Source organism: Neolamprologus multifasciatus, chromosome 15, assembly GCF_963576455.1.
Source record: "Neolamprologus multifasciatus chromosome 15, fNeoMul1.2, whole genome shotgun sequence".
In the NCBI taxonomy this organism is placed as follows: domain Eukaryota; kingdom Metazoa; phylum Chordata; class Actinopteri; order Cichliformes; family Cichlidae; genus Neolamprologus; species Neolamprologus multifasciatus.
The window spans coordinates 1,043,598-1,059,004 of NC_140453.1; the positions used below are offsets into that span (position 1 = coordinate 1,043,598).

The window sequence follows — 15,407 nt, forward strand, 5'->3', positions numbered from 1 at the left end:
TCCTACAACAAAAGGCCTACTCGCCAAATTTGGCGGGCCAGAGTTTGACACCTATGAATTAGATCATTCATAAATACCCAATAAATATTCAATAAATAATTAAACTTCTTGTATGCAAATGGCCATATACATATATATGTATATATAATGTAAGTGCTGTACCAGTTACCACAATGAAAATACATGTAAGGGAGCTCTCTTCATTACAGAGCTACTGACTGGGGATATTTACAGGTGGTGGGAAAAACACTGAAGTATTCCATGTAGTCCATGTATCCTGCTTAGAATAACATCCATCCATCCATTCACTTCTGCTTATCCTTTTCAGGGTTGTGGGGGGCGCTGGAGCCTATCCCAGCTGTCTTAGGGCGAGAGGCGGGGTACGCCCTGGACAGGTCGCCAGTCTGTCGCAGGGCTAAGACACAGAGACAGACAACCAACCGCACTCACATTCACACCTGTGGGCAATTTAGATTGATCAATTAACCCTTGCTTACAATATGTGGAAGACAAATGGCTAATTTATTAGCCAGCTGTAACTGTACTTGGTTGTCAAACTAACAATTGAGTGTGGAGTGTTTTATATTATTTGGACAAAAGTACCAGGCTACATATAGGTTACAACTACAGAACCTGGATGGCCATGGAAATCCATGCTACTTAACTTGGTTAAGTTTTTATACTAATGTTAATGCCAGCTCGGATAGTGAGGAGAGAGAAACAAACTGATTTATTGCAACAGCATCATCCTGTTACAGTATCCTGCACAGACTCTGTCAGCTCTCTGGAACAACCTGTCCTTCTACAGCTGTAAAAGCAGACATAGGACTTTATGCACGTGTGACAATGAGACTAAAACACCTGCATTCAAAGTTTACATGTGTCTCGTTTACATCTCCATATGATCTTCATCTGTGTGGACTGCTCTCTGCCTGCTAGGCTTTATTTGTTTAAATGAGTTCTACATACACATAAAAAGCTGGTATTTGAAGCACATTAAGTCATTCTAGCCTCATTATTTTCATTTTAATCCATGTCCTCATTACCATGTGATCAGTGATTACTCTTTTAAAAAAGCAGCAAATGCAGAATCTAATTTTCAAACTGCTTTAGCAGAAACTCTGACACAGCCAGCGGATATAGCACCACTACTGTGTGTTTCAGCAATTTAAAGGACATTTAAAATCAAGTTCTTGTGCAATTTTACAAAAACATATAGCAGACAAAAGTCGTTGTAGACTTTGTATCTCAATCTCTCCCCACAAGAACAGCACAGAAACATTTGTAAAGATCTGAGAACAGAGACACAGTTACTGGAACCGTTGGTGACCACAGATAACAAGCTAAGGCTGACCAGTATTCTTACTGGATACCATTATGCATCACAAGTGCATCACTTTGCCAAATGTGTTTTACAAAGTGTGAATGTGTTTCATTTCTTAATAAATAATAAAATCATCTTAATAAAGTTAATAAAGCTACTTATTCACAAGGAGTCATCGCAGCGGGTCGCTCAGACAACTTCCTGTCAAAGCGCCCAATCTGCAAAAAGAGTTCCCGAGATCTACACTGAAAACTGTTCGTGCACTTCCGTTTCTATGTATGGTAAGTATAGTTCATCAACTGGAAAACTGTCTGGAATAAACTTCTCATCCTCATTATGTGCAAAAAGGGCTCATAAAGGGCCCTTTATTCAGAAATGTGACCATTATGTAACAGTTGCTAACACACTCGACTGCACGTCTAGTTAAGTGTTACTAAAACATGACGATTACAGGCTGGTGTGTAATCAATAAGAAATGATTAAAGATGAAACAGCAGCAGTTGGAGATGGAAATATGGTATCATTGAGCTATTAGAATAATAGCTATTGATAAATGAATAACGTATTAAGAAGTTATCAGTTTGTAGGAGTCATAAAACAAATCTGTCATTAAAAAGAAACTGAGCTGAAAATGTCTCCGAGAGGGAAAATATCCACACGAAGAAAGGAGCGGCAACAAATCAGCAAACACCGCTCAGACACAACTAGCACTGACAAAATCATTACCAACAAACCCAAAAGGAGAGAAATCTAATTCTACACCCACAGCCTTCACAGACTGGGCCTGATTAAAAAGGCAGATTGAATGTTTAGCGTCTGAATCCAATTATTTTTGGAAAGCCATACCGTGGCATTGTTTCTCTGTGATTTGTACTTGCCCGTCTGCCAGCTGAGACACCTTGCTCATTGAGACAAAGAAAAGTTTCACCGTTTCGATTCTGAGATGTGATGAAAACATTAAATAAAAAATCTTGTTCCAAAATCTCGAAAAACAGGCGTGAATACAACACTGCTCAAATTGGGGGACAGCAGTTAACAACAAAAGGACCAAATGGAGCCAACTTGAAGAGAAATGTCCTGATTGCGAAACAAAATGTGTCATGTGACTTGTACTTTTTCATGTGTCTCCTGTTTAAAAAGAACTTGTAATCTGTATAAAATTCTGACATAATAATGGCAATGCTATGATACAATGTGGATTTTACTTTAAACAGGTGCAGCCAGTTGTCAGCAAACTCCTCCAATTTTAATAAAATGTCTGAATTGAGAATAAAAACAATCCCATTCACTTTACAAACGAGGAGCTGTGAATGTAGGCATGCAAACCTTAAAAGCACTTCTGATACTGTTGCTACAACTTAAACTGAGGTGTCCCTTCCACTGCCTGCAGCCAGCATAACCACTGCTGACTCAGAGTTCAGATCGATGCACTAGCTCAGTTCTGAAAGAGGAGCTTACATCGTTTTAACACTAGAAGGTTTTAAATACACGAGTCGAGTAAATTTGTAGTCATTTCATGAATATTTGCTGGTATTTTGTGCTTCAATAGTTTGTCTGAAAGCTGCTTGAGGACGCTACAGTCGCCCAGCTGCTGAGAAAAAGTCAACGTAAAGAATGTAACGCAAGAAAAGCAACAATCTGATCAAGTTTTTAATAACACTGCAGGAAACTAATGATGGAATAACATTAAAACAAGGAAAACTGCAGATACAGCCATGCATAGTGTGGACATCAGAAACATATTTGAATAAATAACATATTTGAATAAATAAAGCAGCTTCAGTACTGAACTCCAGCTAACAGGAGACCAGCTCAGGACAACAGTAACAGCAGAATGCAAAGATAACACACCCACACTGTCAGCTAGAAAGAAGCCGATAAATACAGTAAATAAATACATAAAGATCTAAATGTTTTGCCATTAAAAACCTGAATATTTTTCTGGCTTGGACAATATGGAGAACGGATCCTTGTCAGGATATTTTATGGACCCAAACATCTTTGGATAACGGGGGAACTAAAATGTACGGAAACCTCAAACACTCAGGAAAAAATAACAGCGACTTGATGCAGAAGAAAAAACAGGAACGCTGTAAATCCGATAATAACCCTCGAGGTCGTGAACACTGCATCACAAAGCTTCAAACGAGGTCGTTTACACTCACACACCTCACCCTTGATTGCATGTCCAACGTTCACTTGTAGGGGCGGGGCCGGTGCAGGTGTTTGGTCTTGGCTCTCTTTGAAAGTCCAACCCGGATCGGCCGTGCACATGTTTTCAGCGGCTCTAGTCTCCTGGGCTGCTCAGGCGCTCCTGCACACAACACACACCATAAACACATCCTCACTCATGTGACTTCTGTCTCAGAGAGTGACACTATATGCAGTCCATTTCCTACTAAACATTCTGCTCTCTATATATAAGTTCAATCACTCCTAACCAGCTTTCCTGCACCTTCCTGTTTCTCTGTGGCTCCAGAGAGGTGTGTGTGTGTGTGTGACAAGTCAACAAGACATTTAATGTTCTCTGCCTGCGTTGCTGGCACCAGAAATACTAATCAGTAAAACAGATAGTATTTGATTAGCATGCAAAGACATTTACCTGTAGGCGTTACTACCTGGCTATCCTACATTAGCTGTGCCTCTCTGTCTTTGAATTAAACAAATTAGGTGAAATGAAAGACATGTGACAGCTGCATGTGTTAAAGTAAATTGGCATATAACTACACAACCACATTCTGCAGATGCATGTGGACATTAAAATGCAAGAAAACAGGCTGCTTCCCCAAGTGCTGCTAATGTTGGCCACAATCATCAACCTGAGATGACACTGTGTGCGTGTTTGCAGTATTATACACAGCAAAAATAAGAGCCACACACTTCATATACTAACACTGAAAAGATTAACATGACAGAGTAGCGCTGCTGTTATTCTGTCCTGCATATAGAAAAGGAGAAAACATTGCATCTCCAGAAAGGCAGGTGGTAAGAGTCCTCTCCTGTTAAACACTCAGAGGCACACTTGGGGTTATAAATGCAGGACAAACTCATTCTGTTCAAATGTCTATTTTTGACAAAGCGATTAGTCTAAAATATTACTGAACGAGCTACACTATTCCCCTCTGGCCCCTCTTTAAATCCTGGAAAAAATATGAATCCCATCCCAAGTGTTTTATCCATGAGATGTTTTTAAGTACAAGCTCAGCCTTTACATATAACTCACTGTGGCTCAGTTGTTCCATGAGAGTCAAACACATAGAGGATGGAGACCACACTTCCTGTTTGTGCTCCATCTCCCGGGGCTCTGAAAGCAGCATATTGACAGGCAGAGAAGAAGCACTCGCTAATTCTGTCCTACTGTATTTGCTGCTCTGTTTACCCATCAGCCCATGTTTCTGCATTTGTGGAGCGCGTTATCGTTCCACCGCAGCATATTGTGGAAGGGGAGGGAATATTAATGAGAGTACGCTGCGCCAGGTTGAAATGACAAATCAATAAAAGTAATTATATTTCCACAGTGAATTAACCCAGCTGACCTTTTAATCACCCGCTGCTCTGTAAAAACAGTGTTAACTGAAAACAATGGAATAAAAAAGCACTTAACTCTAATTAAACAACTCTCATGAAATGTTTTTTTCAAGCCTGTCATTTTTCCTTCTGATGTTTTCAACCATGTCATTTATGTTAATCACAGAGACACTTTGTTGCTCCTTTTCTTCAGAAATATATTCATCTTTGTTGTTTATTTCTTTTTAACAGAGGCAGAAATATTGAATTAAATCAACTGTGAACCTCTGTGTTTCTCTGCAACAGAAGCTTCCCGGCACAGGTGTCCGCTAAGAGGCACTTCCTGCTCTCCGTCACTACTGACAGCAGTCCGAGAAACCACCGGATCACCTTCACACATGTCCAGGCTGTGGTCCTCGGCAACATCATCTAAAAATGTGAAAACAATAAACAGAAAACAATATATTTTTCCACTGAGCAGTCAAAATCAGAACAAACTGGCAGAATTATCAGGATATCCAAGAAGAATCAGTTGAGCTCCTAAGTGAACCAATAAATAGTTATATACAGTGGATTATGGACATATATACATGATGAAAGTCATCCATTGGTTTATAAAGCACTGTTAGGAAGCCTCTTGACCGCTGTCACCTTTACCTGTTGAAAGTAACTTTAGGAAGGATGACTGAGAACCTTTGCTTCATTTTTCAGACGCTGGACTGAAACAGCTGAAGTTCATCAAACTTTTTCTTCCATGTGAGTCAGTTCTACTTGTTATTTTTGATAATGTTAACTATTTTGCATATCAAGTACCAGCTACTTTAAAAATATAATTTAATTTCCCTTATTTGCTTAAATGATATGACAGACATCTTTGGAAGCTTTTGATTCCTGGGGTCAATCTGACCCAAACGTAAAAGATATTAGTTTTTAGTTTTTGATATAACAGCTGGGATGATTTAAATTAAATGGAGTAAAAGTAAAATTTGCTTGTCTTTTATCAATTTTTCAGGTTCTTGCACTTATATCATGAACCAAGTTTAACAAATTGTTTTGGATTTTATTTCGCTTTGGAGTTTTTATTTGGTTGCTTTTACATCTTTTTGTAACATTACATAAAAACGAAGGTACAATAATTAATGCTATCATGTGCACAGTCTGACCACAGAGTCTTATCATCTCTGTTAGTCATGAGAAACAAATACGTGTATTTCTGCAAACTATTCACTGATGATTTATTCGTCTCAGCATGCTAGCTTTGGTTTGGACATCTAAATAAGGACAGTGTACATGAGGGCTGTCACAGTACTAGAACTTCAAACGTAACACCGATACCCAGGAAACTACTCGTCACTTGAAAAACAACTAAGGGGCTCTTATTATTAACCACAGCTGTGAGGTGGTCCTTTAATAACATGAGATGACTAATGTGGTTATTTAACTGCTAACAGTTCAGTGGGTGACATTAAAGTATGCACTCGTAAGGTTAACGTTGTAGTAACAGGAACTTTACTGACCTCTGTAATACTTCACAAAGTGTTTTTCAGTGTTTTGAAAGTCAGTAACAGGAAGTGCCGTGTGCCTGTCTGGGTGAAGTTAGGTCAACTGGAGGAGGTGCAGGCAGCACTGCTGGTATTGATGCAGTTGCAAATTAATGCATACACTTAAATAGAATTTTAAGTATTGATTAGAGCTTAAGTATTAGCAGGGCTCGCAAAATCGCTAGCCCGACATCCCGGGGCTAGCGATTTTTCCAGTCGAGCTACCAAAATCTATCTCTGCCCTGCCCGTCGGCCTATCGTAGGAAGGAAAAATATATGTCAATGCTTTTGCATTCTTTTGGAAATGTAGCTGGGTAATTATGTCATTGGCATCGGTGAGCCACTGTCAATGTGTGACATATTGAAATTGCGTTTGAATTTGCGCTTGTTTTTTGCTTTCACTTTGCAATCGCGTGAACTATGTATAGAGAGCGACAGCACTGATTGGTGAGTGACAATAATTTGCGCACCAATTCCTCTGACATCGTCTTATCAATCGTTAGCTTACTATGCAAACATGACAAGTGAAATCTCCCGCAGCTTAAACATGTGAGAGTTTGATCGCGCAGAGAATCGCTGAGCGTTATGTGAGTGCGTGTGTAAAAGCAGCAGGATATATATTTTAGTTCTGCTGAGCCAAATAAGACAGGTGAGCATGAAGAAGTGACAGCCAAAGAAAAGCTTACCACAAAACGGAAAAGTTATGACAAATCAGACTATAAGGCAAAAAGAAAGTGCAGCTTTATGGTTTCATGGACAAAAGAATTTCTGTGGCTGCAATATGACGAGCTAAATAACCAGGGCGGCACATAAGTGGTCCGCAGGTGCGCATTCGCTGTCAAAATAAAAAAACACGCACAAGATAAGAAGTTGTTTGCGTACATATGATTTTCTGGAGAGGACAGACATTTGTTTATAACTCTTAAAGATGTCGAAGAAGCTCCTTTAAGCAATTACTTTGGTGTTCCTCCACCTCCAAAGAAATGTCAGAAGGAGTCCGAACCACAAAAGAAGCGCGTATTCTCGGACAAGTGGTTGCAGGAGGTGAGCTGGCTTCAAACAAATGATGAACGCACAGAGATGTGGTGCAGAATGTGCCGTGAAAATCCCACTCTAGGACAAAAACAGCCTTTTATATGGACACAAACGCGCGCTGCAACTTCTTATCTGGTGCGCGTCTTTTATTTTGACAGCGAATGCGCACATGCGGACCACTTATGTGCAGCCGTGTAAATAACATAATGTTCTGCCGGGTGTGTTGTTGGTTTTCCCTCGATTTCTGAGTCGACAAGCGCCTTTGTTACTGGGACCAGTCATTTTAAGAAAGGCCCCTATTAGAACCCATGAGAAATGCAAGAAATGCATTATTGCTCAATTTGCAATATCTTTCCCAGAACAAACACCAATTGCAAATAGAACAGCTACTATGTTGCAAAGAGTGAACTACCACTGGCACAATTTAGCAGTCTTTGCAAACTTCAAAAAGCAAACGGCCTCGATCTTGGCTCCACTTGCCTCTTACCCGTGACTTCAGTGGAAATTTCAGATTCAGGATCTGACACAGACTGATTCATGTCCTACACAGTTCTTACACGTTCATAGAAATTTCTGTTCAATTAGAACCAAATATTTGAGTTGATGATTGTACTTTTTAGACAATGTTGTAATTTGTGTTTCAACAATTTTTTGATTAATGTTTTGTTTCCTTTACAATATTATACTTTAATGTATAATAATGTAAAGGAAACAAAACAAGAAACAAAACATCAATCAAAAATTTGCTCTCTTTTTTATTCGGGCTACTTAAATTTATTTTGGGCTACCAAAAACTGAAGAGTCCCTGCCCGAAGGGCTACCAGGGATTTTGAAATTTTGCGAGCCCTGATTAGTATTTTTAACAACCCTAGTTTAAACTGTGCAGCTGAAGTATCTTATTTGAACGGTCAATGGAAACGCCTGTGGTGCTTACTGCTGTCAGTATTACTGTGTGTGTTTCTATCCTACGTATAACTACCTGATGCGGCGCCTCTGTGGCGTCCCACGTCTGGACTGGTGAGACGCTCTGTCCGTTCTGAAGCGCTGCCTTCCAAGACTTTAGTTCTGTCAGTGCACTGCTCAGGTGAGACGAAGTTTGCTTTGCAGTCGCTTTCAAAGTCACTTCTACTGATCTCAAAAAACAAATTCAGCTCTTTCAGGACCGAGTCGAACTGGTTTTTCATTTCAAACTCAGCACAGCTGTTCACACCAGAGGCAGGGCTGTCACTCTCAGCGGAAACAGTAGGGGACATTAACTCTGGGTTTAATTCATCCTGAATGTGCTCAGAGGAATCACAGACCGATTCACAGTTAGGCTCTCGCTCGGGCCATTCGAGAGCAATGGCATCTGCTCCTAAGATGAAGTTTGGGAGTTCATTACAGGCAGAATCACTGCTAAGAAGCCTGTTTTCCATGTTCTCAGTGGTACACTCCTCCTCTTCTGGTATCCTCTCATGCATGTTGCTTTCTGCCACTGACATAAAGTGGTATAGCAGCTGCCCAGGCGAGCTGACGAGGACAGGGATGTTGCCCACTCCAGTGGCGTCATCATCATCTAGTGAGAGTTGGATCTTTTCGAAAGTGTCAAACCCCTCCGGCACTAGGTTACAGAAAGCAGATGGCAATGGGGAAAATCTGTCAATGCAGTTTATGGAAGTGGGATTACTGTGAGCCTTCTGTGAATGGCTTAAATTGCCCTGACACGGTACGACTGCATCGCTTGTTGAAGAAAAGCTGAAGGCTGAAGAGTCAGCTTTATTTTCAGCTTTGTCTTGGCAATCAGAGACACAACTAAGCTTGTGTTCTTGTCCATCTTCGCTTCCCAAGGGCAATGTGCTCCACTCTGTCCATTCATCAGCGCCATCACCAGATGACAGTTGAGTCACGTCTGCTTTGTGGTCATTTTGCCACTGAACATAATCCTCAGATTGCACCAGTGTTGCTGAGTCTTCAGGCCCATCAGTTTTCATTTCGTCTCCAACTTCTGTCATGGAAATATCAGCACTGAATGGTTGGTCAGACAAACGCTCGAGCTTGCTTCTTTGTTCAGTTTCAGTGAGCTTTAATTCACTGTCCCATTCATGTGCTTCACCCTCACTGCATTCAGCCTTGCAATCACAAGTAAGTAGTTCAGTTGTGTTATCCTTGTGCTGTCCATTCTGCAGTAGCGGTTTTTCCTCCACTGTCCTCTTCGGGTTCATATATTCATTCATTTCCAATTCTTTCCCAAAACAGAAGATTTCTTTGCTTTCTTTTATCACAGCTGTCATGTCCACGCTGTCAATTTCTCTCTGTGAATGTTCGACTTCTGACGTCTCCAGGGGGTCAAGCCTGACAGAAAAACAGCTGGAGCGACTCTGCTCTTTGAACTCATGTCCCATGGAACCGTGGCTTCCATGTATTGCATGATCCCCAGGAGGGAGAGGCTTTGTAGGGCTCCTGCTGAACCTGGATTTCCATTGACAGTCACATTCAATGAAAGTCTTGTGCGTTTCATTGGTGGTGACGGAAGAAGACTGTAGTCCTGCCTGACAGAAGTCATCGTTTGCACCCTCCTGATGCCATGTCCTGCTTTCATTATTAAAGCACTCTGTCCAGTCGGGACATGAAACCTTTTCTGATGTCCTCATGTGGGAATGGAGTGGAAGAGGCATTTCCATCTTGTCGACTTCTACTGATGGAGATAATTTGGGACCTGCAGCGCTTGCTGAGTTACAGCCGTTTTCTTCAGCTTCCCTGTCAGTTTCACTACAGATCGCAGGATCAATTACATGGAAAGGGCCTTCATCATTATCTCCTTCAGCCGGCTCTTGACTGATTCTAGCCGGCAACGTAGTCACTGTTGTGTGATCAGCTGTTTCACTCTGAGCTTTGGCTATTATCTTGCAAGCACCATCCGCTCTTTTTTCCCCACAGAGGTCATCAACATCGAGATCCGCGCTCTCATTTGCAGGATTTCTTTCTAACATCACATCATGAGAAAGAATTGATCCTTCACCGCATACAGCAGCAAAAAGGATGAGGGCTTTCTTATTAACTTGGCCTTCTGTTTTCCCATCACAGACAGAAACATTTTCCTTCTCACAGAACTGTAATCCTGAATCACTTTTTTCCTTTTTCCCAGCTTCTACCAAGTTCCCAGAGGGCTCTTCTACAGGGTCTGAACAGAGTGGTTTAGAATCTGCATAATCACTGGAAGATCTCTTACTCTCACTCTCTTCCTTAGTGAAAACAATATACCCATTAAACTCAGGTTCAGTCCTCTTCTGAGTCATCTCTACAACTTCAGCAAATTGGCTCCTTGTGCTACAGTAACCTACGTCACAGACTGATTCTTTATTAGTACAATTAGGCTGACATCTGACCTCTTCATTTCTCGTCTGCATTTCATTGACATTTTTTTGTACCTGTCTCCCATATTTTTCATTTCCAGTGGAAGGACAGCAACCACCAGGGGTTTGATCTTTAAGGGATGTCCCTGGTAGCCTGCCATCAGAATGACTGGATGTGTTAGTACTGGCTATGGTGGCAGACTCTCCTAATGAACCATCTGTATCATCCGACTGGTAAAAGCTGAGTTTGTCTGTTTCAGTAGCTGGAAGCTGCTCCTCTTTCCCCAGGAGTAGGTAGCTCTCAGTGGGAATAAAACACACTTTAGATGATTCCATGTGTGTACTCTTATTGTATGAAGTCACCTCAGTATTAGGACTGACGTCAGACTTAGTGTCTTGTGGTCGCTCCTGAGATTTCTCATCTTCCAAACATTCAAATGTGCTAATCAGGCCTTCGATTTTCTGCAGGGTACTTGCTGATGATGGGGAATGATTAGTTTTCCTAAATGTCAAAAGCTCTGGAAAGTCGAAGCTGCTTAAGCCACTGTGGTCATTCATCACTCTACACTCAGGTCTGGATCGTTTTGGGGAGGGTGGTGACGTGAGCTCCCTCTCTGTTTGTGAGATGTCATCATCTTGTGGGACTTTCATGTTCTCATCGAATTATAAAACCTAAAAAAAAAGCCCACCACAGTGTGAGCTCTGCATCTGGCAGCTACACAGCTCAAATCCGAGTGTTACTCGTCAAATAAGCAATCATGTCCAGAATGTTGCTAATACAAAACTTACTGCTGACAAATAACATTTTTAGGAAGGAAAACCACAGTGCAGAGGCTGGATTACAAAGGCATCATTATAACAATGCTGGTGAACAATGAGCTACTTCATCATGTACAAGAGTGCACATTTCATTACACAGCAGCACGTGCAGCATCTCACCTTATGACTCCAATCACATGGAAGTAATCCCTCAACAATCCTTTAAAGAAACAAAAGATAATATTGTGTTATTCTAGTATCAAGTACTGATGTGGTTTCTGACCATACCACTGACGTTTACACACTATACACCTCAGTACCAGTACTTTGTGTACAATGAGCATGATAAGCCTCTTTTTATAAGATATTTTGACTGATCAAATAACATATTAACAAGTTTTATTAGCATTTTTTACATCAGCTCCCACAGCATTCAACTGACCCTATAACCTAAAACTGAAACAGCTGAGTGGAAGTCAGTCAGCATTCATTTCATGATTTGTGCTTCTAAAACAAAAGACAGAAGGAAGAATTTCAGGACAACAGGGTGCCTGGCATATCCTGTCACACATAAATACTGTAACGGTCTACTACATGATATATATACACTATATGGAGAGCATTGGGTCACATCCCTTAACGTTTGAATTCGTGTGTTTTTCAGTCCCATTGAAACAGGTGTATAAAACCAAGCACATAACCGTGCAGTCTGCCTTTATAATCATTTTTTAAAGAATGGATCGATGAGATCAGAGCTCAATGATTTCAGGTATGCTACTGTAATAGAATATCATCATTGCAACAAGCCAGTTTGTGAAATTTCTGCCCACCTAGATATTCCAATCAGCTGTGAGTAGAATTAATCCAAACTCAAAGCATTTAGACACCACAGCAGTTCAGCCACAAATGGCACACCAGGTAAACTTGGAGCAGGGCTGCTGAGGTGTATAGTGTGTCAAGGTCACTAAAGCTCTGCTGACTCAATTTTCTGTAAAGCTCCATTAACATCAGCACAAAACTATGCACCAGGAGCTTCATGACAGCTGCTGTAGGTGTAGCTTGTAGCTGGCTTAGTGAAACAACCACAAAAGAAATTCTCCAAAGACAGAAAACATGTGTAGATGTTAATGACCACTGTCGTGAACAATGATCAAAAAACTAAAAAATGCCATGAGACTGCTCACCACACGATGGAATATTTCCTTATTGTACCCATGCTACTATAACAAGGTAGTCTCCTGTAGCTAGCAAAGGTAAAAAGAGACTTAGGTTTGCTAGCTGTTAGCCTTCATTTAGCCTTTACTTTCTAGCCATTGCAACAGAACTAACAGTTCATACAAAGTGCCTGCCTCTTCAGAGATCCCTAAATTACTCTTTAAAGTCACTTGTAATAGTGTAACTTGGTTTTTGTATGTTAGGTATAGCTGCTTTATAGATGTAAGCTAGCTGGCTTCTCACTAGCTTAGTTCGTTATATTGGTATAATAATGAAAGAAAACAGACTGCGACTTTGTTTTACACTGTAAGCTATAATGATCACTTACTCTCTAGATGCTGTAAGTTAAGTTTTTTGCCCCACGTTTGTTACCTTCTGAAGGAAAGCTTTTCACCAGGCTGCTGTATTTACAATCGCTGGCTAACTGATGTCCCACATTTGGCGCGAAACTAACAGGGCTGATTAATATGACGTAACTCAGGCTTTAGCTAACATAAGTCAACACCATCGATATTAGCCTCTGCTCTTTAACACAACCGCTCATTGAAATATGTATTTCTGACACTGGAAGGCAAAGAAAGGTTTGTATTACTTCACAAAATATTATTGGGGACACAAACGCTGGTGTTTGTCTGCTCCTCGCTGCCTTTATTGTCTGTATCGGTGATCCACAGCCACAGGCTGGCAGCGGGAGCGAGGCAGACGCACACTGCGCGCTCTCTCAGTATCTGTCTCCTCCTCTCAGCACATCAGCAGCAGTTTGTGTTGCGCAGCATCATCCTACGGACCTGCACAGCTTCCTCTCTGTAAAAGCCCGACTTCTCCCCAGCATTAAACTAAAATTAAATAAATCCAACAACCCAAAAGGCACCGCTAATCTTCAGCTCGACAGAAGAGCATTTCTTGCTGTTTCCCGTACTCGCAGGTGTTTTCTTTCTTTTTCTTTCTTTTGGACCACTCCAGACAACACACCGGACTCCACACTCGTTGACTCCACACTCTCGCAAGGTAGGATGAAGGCTTTGCGTAAAATCTTGACAGATGCATGAAAATCTAATTATTATTGTACTGCTCGGCATCATCTCAGTTTATATTTATTTATATTTATATCAGCATGATGTAACTCAGTGCGTCATCCTTTCGGTATCATAAGGCTAATGTATCGATGTATTGTGGTTGAAGTCCATTTTAATAAGGACACACACAAATATATATATCAGTACATCTGCATTAGATAAACACTGTTGTTTCTTACCTGGGTTTACTCTTGCTGCTTACGCGCGCGCGCGCGCACACACACACACACACACACACACACACACAAGGCTTGTGGATTTAACAACAAAAGTGAGGAGAGAGAGGCTGTTCTGTGTAACAGTGGACTGTGTGAAATTTGACGATTTGTACTTGTGACTTGCGTGGGGTGGGCTGCTATGACATGGCACCGTGTGGTGTGATGTGCTGTAGTTTGTCACTGGTGCTGATGTTGCGCAAGGGTGTGTGTGTGTGTGTGTGTGCAAGAAGAAGACGGGGGTGTGGTGTGTGTCCTTAACCCCAATCATCCTCAGTGGGAAGCGCCTGGTTGTTGTTTTTTTTCTTTTGCAAATCAATCTTGCATGACCACATCCACCAGCCCCATCCAATCATTGTTGCCCCCCCCCCCTTCTACAGACACACATTAATCTCTCCTGTAATATTTGCCCAAATTAAAGCCTCAGATTGCTTTGTTCCCATCCTTGCTGTCTCAGCCCGGACTCTGCCCGCCTCTCAAGGTCATCCATGTTGGCAAATGATGGCAAAGGGATAGTGTTATGTAACAGCCCACAGAGCTCTGGAGCAGGTCTGGTGTGTCAGACCATACCTGTGTGCTGATGTGTAATTACATGATGTGTAATTACTATCTGTTGAACCCTCAGTGGACTGTGAGACAAAGGGCTATGACTCAGGTTTGGAGTCAGCATGGCGCTCTGCTCTGCATCGCACTGCAGAGTGACCCCTCGTCCCAGACTCAGCCCCACTCAACTCTCTTGCTAAAACAAACCACTGGCTGATGATGCACTAGCTGCCCCCCTTGGCCCTTTGTAGATGTGATTAACAGCCTCAATACATTACAGTGCATATGACTAAGTGCCATCAGGCGTATTTCTTTGGGGGGGTTGTACACCCTAAGTCTCCAGTCACCTCCCTGATTGCTTTCCTTGCCTTCATCCCATTTCTTGCAGTGCGCCGTCTCTCTGGTGTTGACAGTGTAACAAAGTAAGGATGGAAACGAGTTCAGTCATTATTGCATTTGTTAGCCGAGAGGCGACGTTCATGTAAAAAGATACTTTTGATTCCATTTCTCATTTTATTGCGATTCAGTAAACATCAACAACGAGGAAGGTGACAGGGAGTTACCGAGCTCGTAGGCAGCTCGCAAGAATGACAGTCAGTGGAACAGCAATGTTTTCAGATACACAGACCATGTGGGTTGCTTTGATACAGCCGATAAATACGTCACTCAATTCATTCGCTGCAGACATAAATGAAATGTGTCAGAAAAAAACGCTTTTAAAAAATGTGTAGGTTGAATAGGTTTTGAAATCGTGCCGTGTTGCCTCACGCGTCACTTTAAAGGCTGTGCAGGTTTTATATGAAGCGAGATGGTGGGAGGTATCAAGACGATGTGTGACTTGTCATTTTTACTCCTCGAGA

General features: G+C 41.5%; 2 protein-coding genes across 6 annotated transcripts in view; one reads left to right on the forward strand and one right to left on the reverse strand.

Annotated features, from left to right (window-relative positions):
• Positions 1 to 2,961: 2,961 nt before the first annotated feature.
• LOC146501246 (uncharacterized) lies at positions 2,962 to 13,412 on the reverse strand. 5 transcript variants are annotated; one of them, XM_085133895.1, is made up of 6 exons: positions 13,306 to 13,412; positions 11,679 to 11,718; positions 8,387 to 11,411; positions 5,117 to 5,260; positions 4,548 to 4,628; positions 2,962 to 3,638 (listed from the first exon to the last, which is right to left on the reverse strand). In XM_085133895.1, exons 3-6 carry the CDS (start codon positions 11,388 to 11,390, stop codon positions 3,520 to 3,522), a joined length of 3,348 nt encoding a protein of 1,115 aa, XP_084990021.1. In that variant the 5' UTR covers positions 11,391 to 11,411; positions 11,679 to 11,718; positions 13,306 to 13,412; the 3' UTR covers positions 2,962 to 3,519. The 5 variants fall into 5 exon arrangements, with proteins under 5 accessions (XP_084990021.1, XP_084990020.1, XP_084990019.1 ...); XM_085133894.1 differs by lacking the exon at positions 13,306 to 13,412 and adding an exon at positions 13,086 to 13,287; XM_085133893.1 differs by lacking the exon at positions 13,306 to 13,412 and adding an exon at positions 13,042 to 13,287.
• A 60-nt stretch (positions 13,413 to 13,472) lies between these two features.
• The window catches only part of vsnl1a (visinin-like 1a), a 44,609-nt gene continuing 42,674 nt past the window's right edge, over positions 13,473 to 15,407 (forward strand). Inside the window, exon 1 of the mRNA XM_085133926.1 lies at positions 13,473 to 13,721. The gene's annotated coding sequence lies outside the window, so the exon portion shown is untranslated. The remainder of the gene's footprint in view (positions 13,722 to 15,407) is intronic.

Coding starts and splice junctions, on each gene's coding strand:
- LOC146501246 (XM_085133895.1), bottom strand. CDS start 11,390: ATGAAAGTCCCACAAGATGATGACATCTCACAAACAGAGAGGGAGCTC. Junction 5,261..8,386: donor CCACAGAGGCGCCGCATCAG/GTAGTTATACGT, acceptor TCACATTTTTAG/ATGATGTTGCCGAGGACCAC. Junction 4,629..5,116: donor TGTTGCAGAGAAACACAGAG/GTTCACAGTTGA, acceptor TGCTGCTTTCAG/AGCCCCGGGAGATGGAGCAC.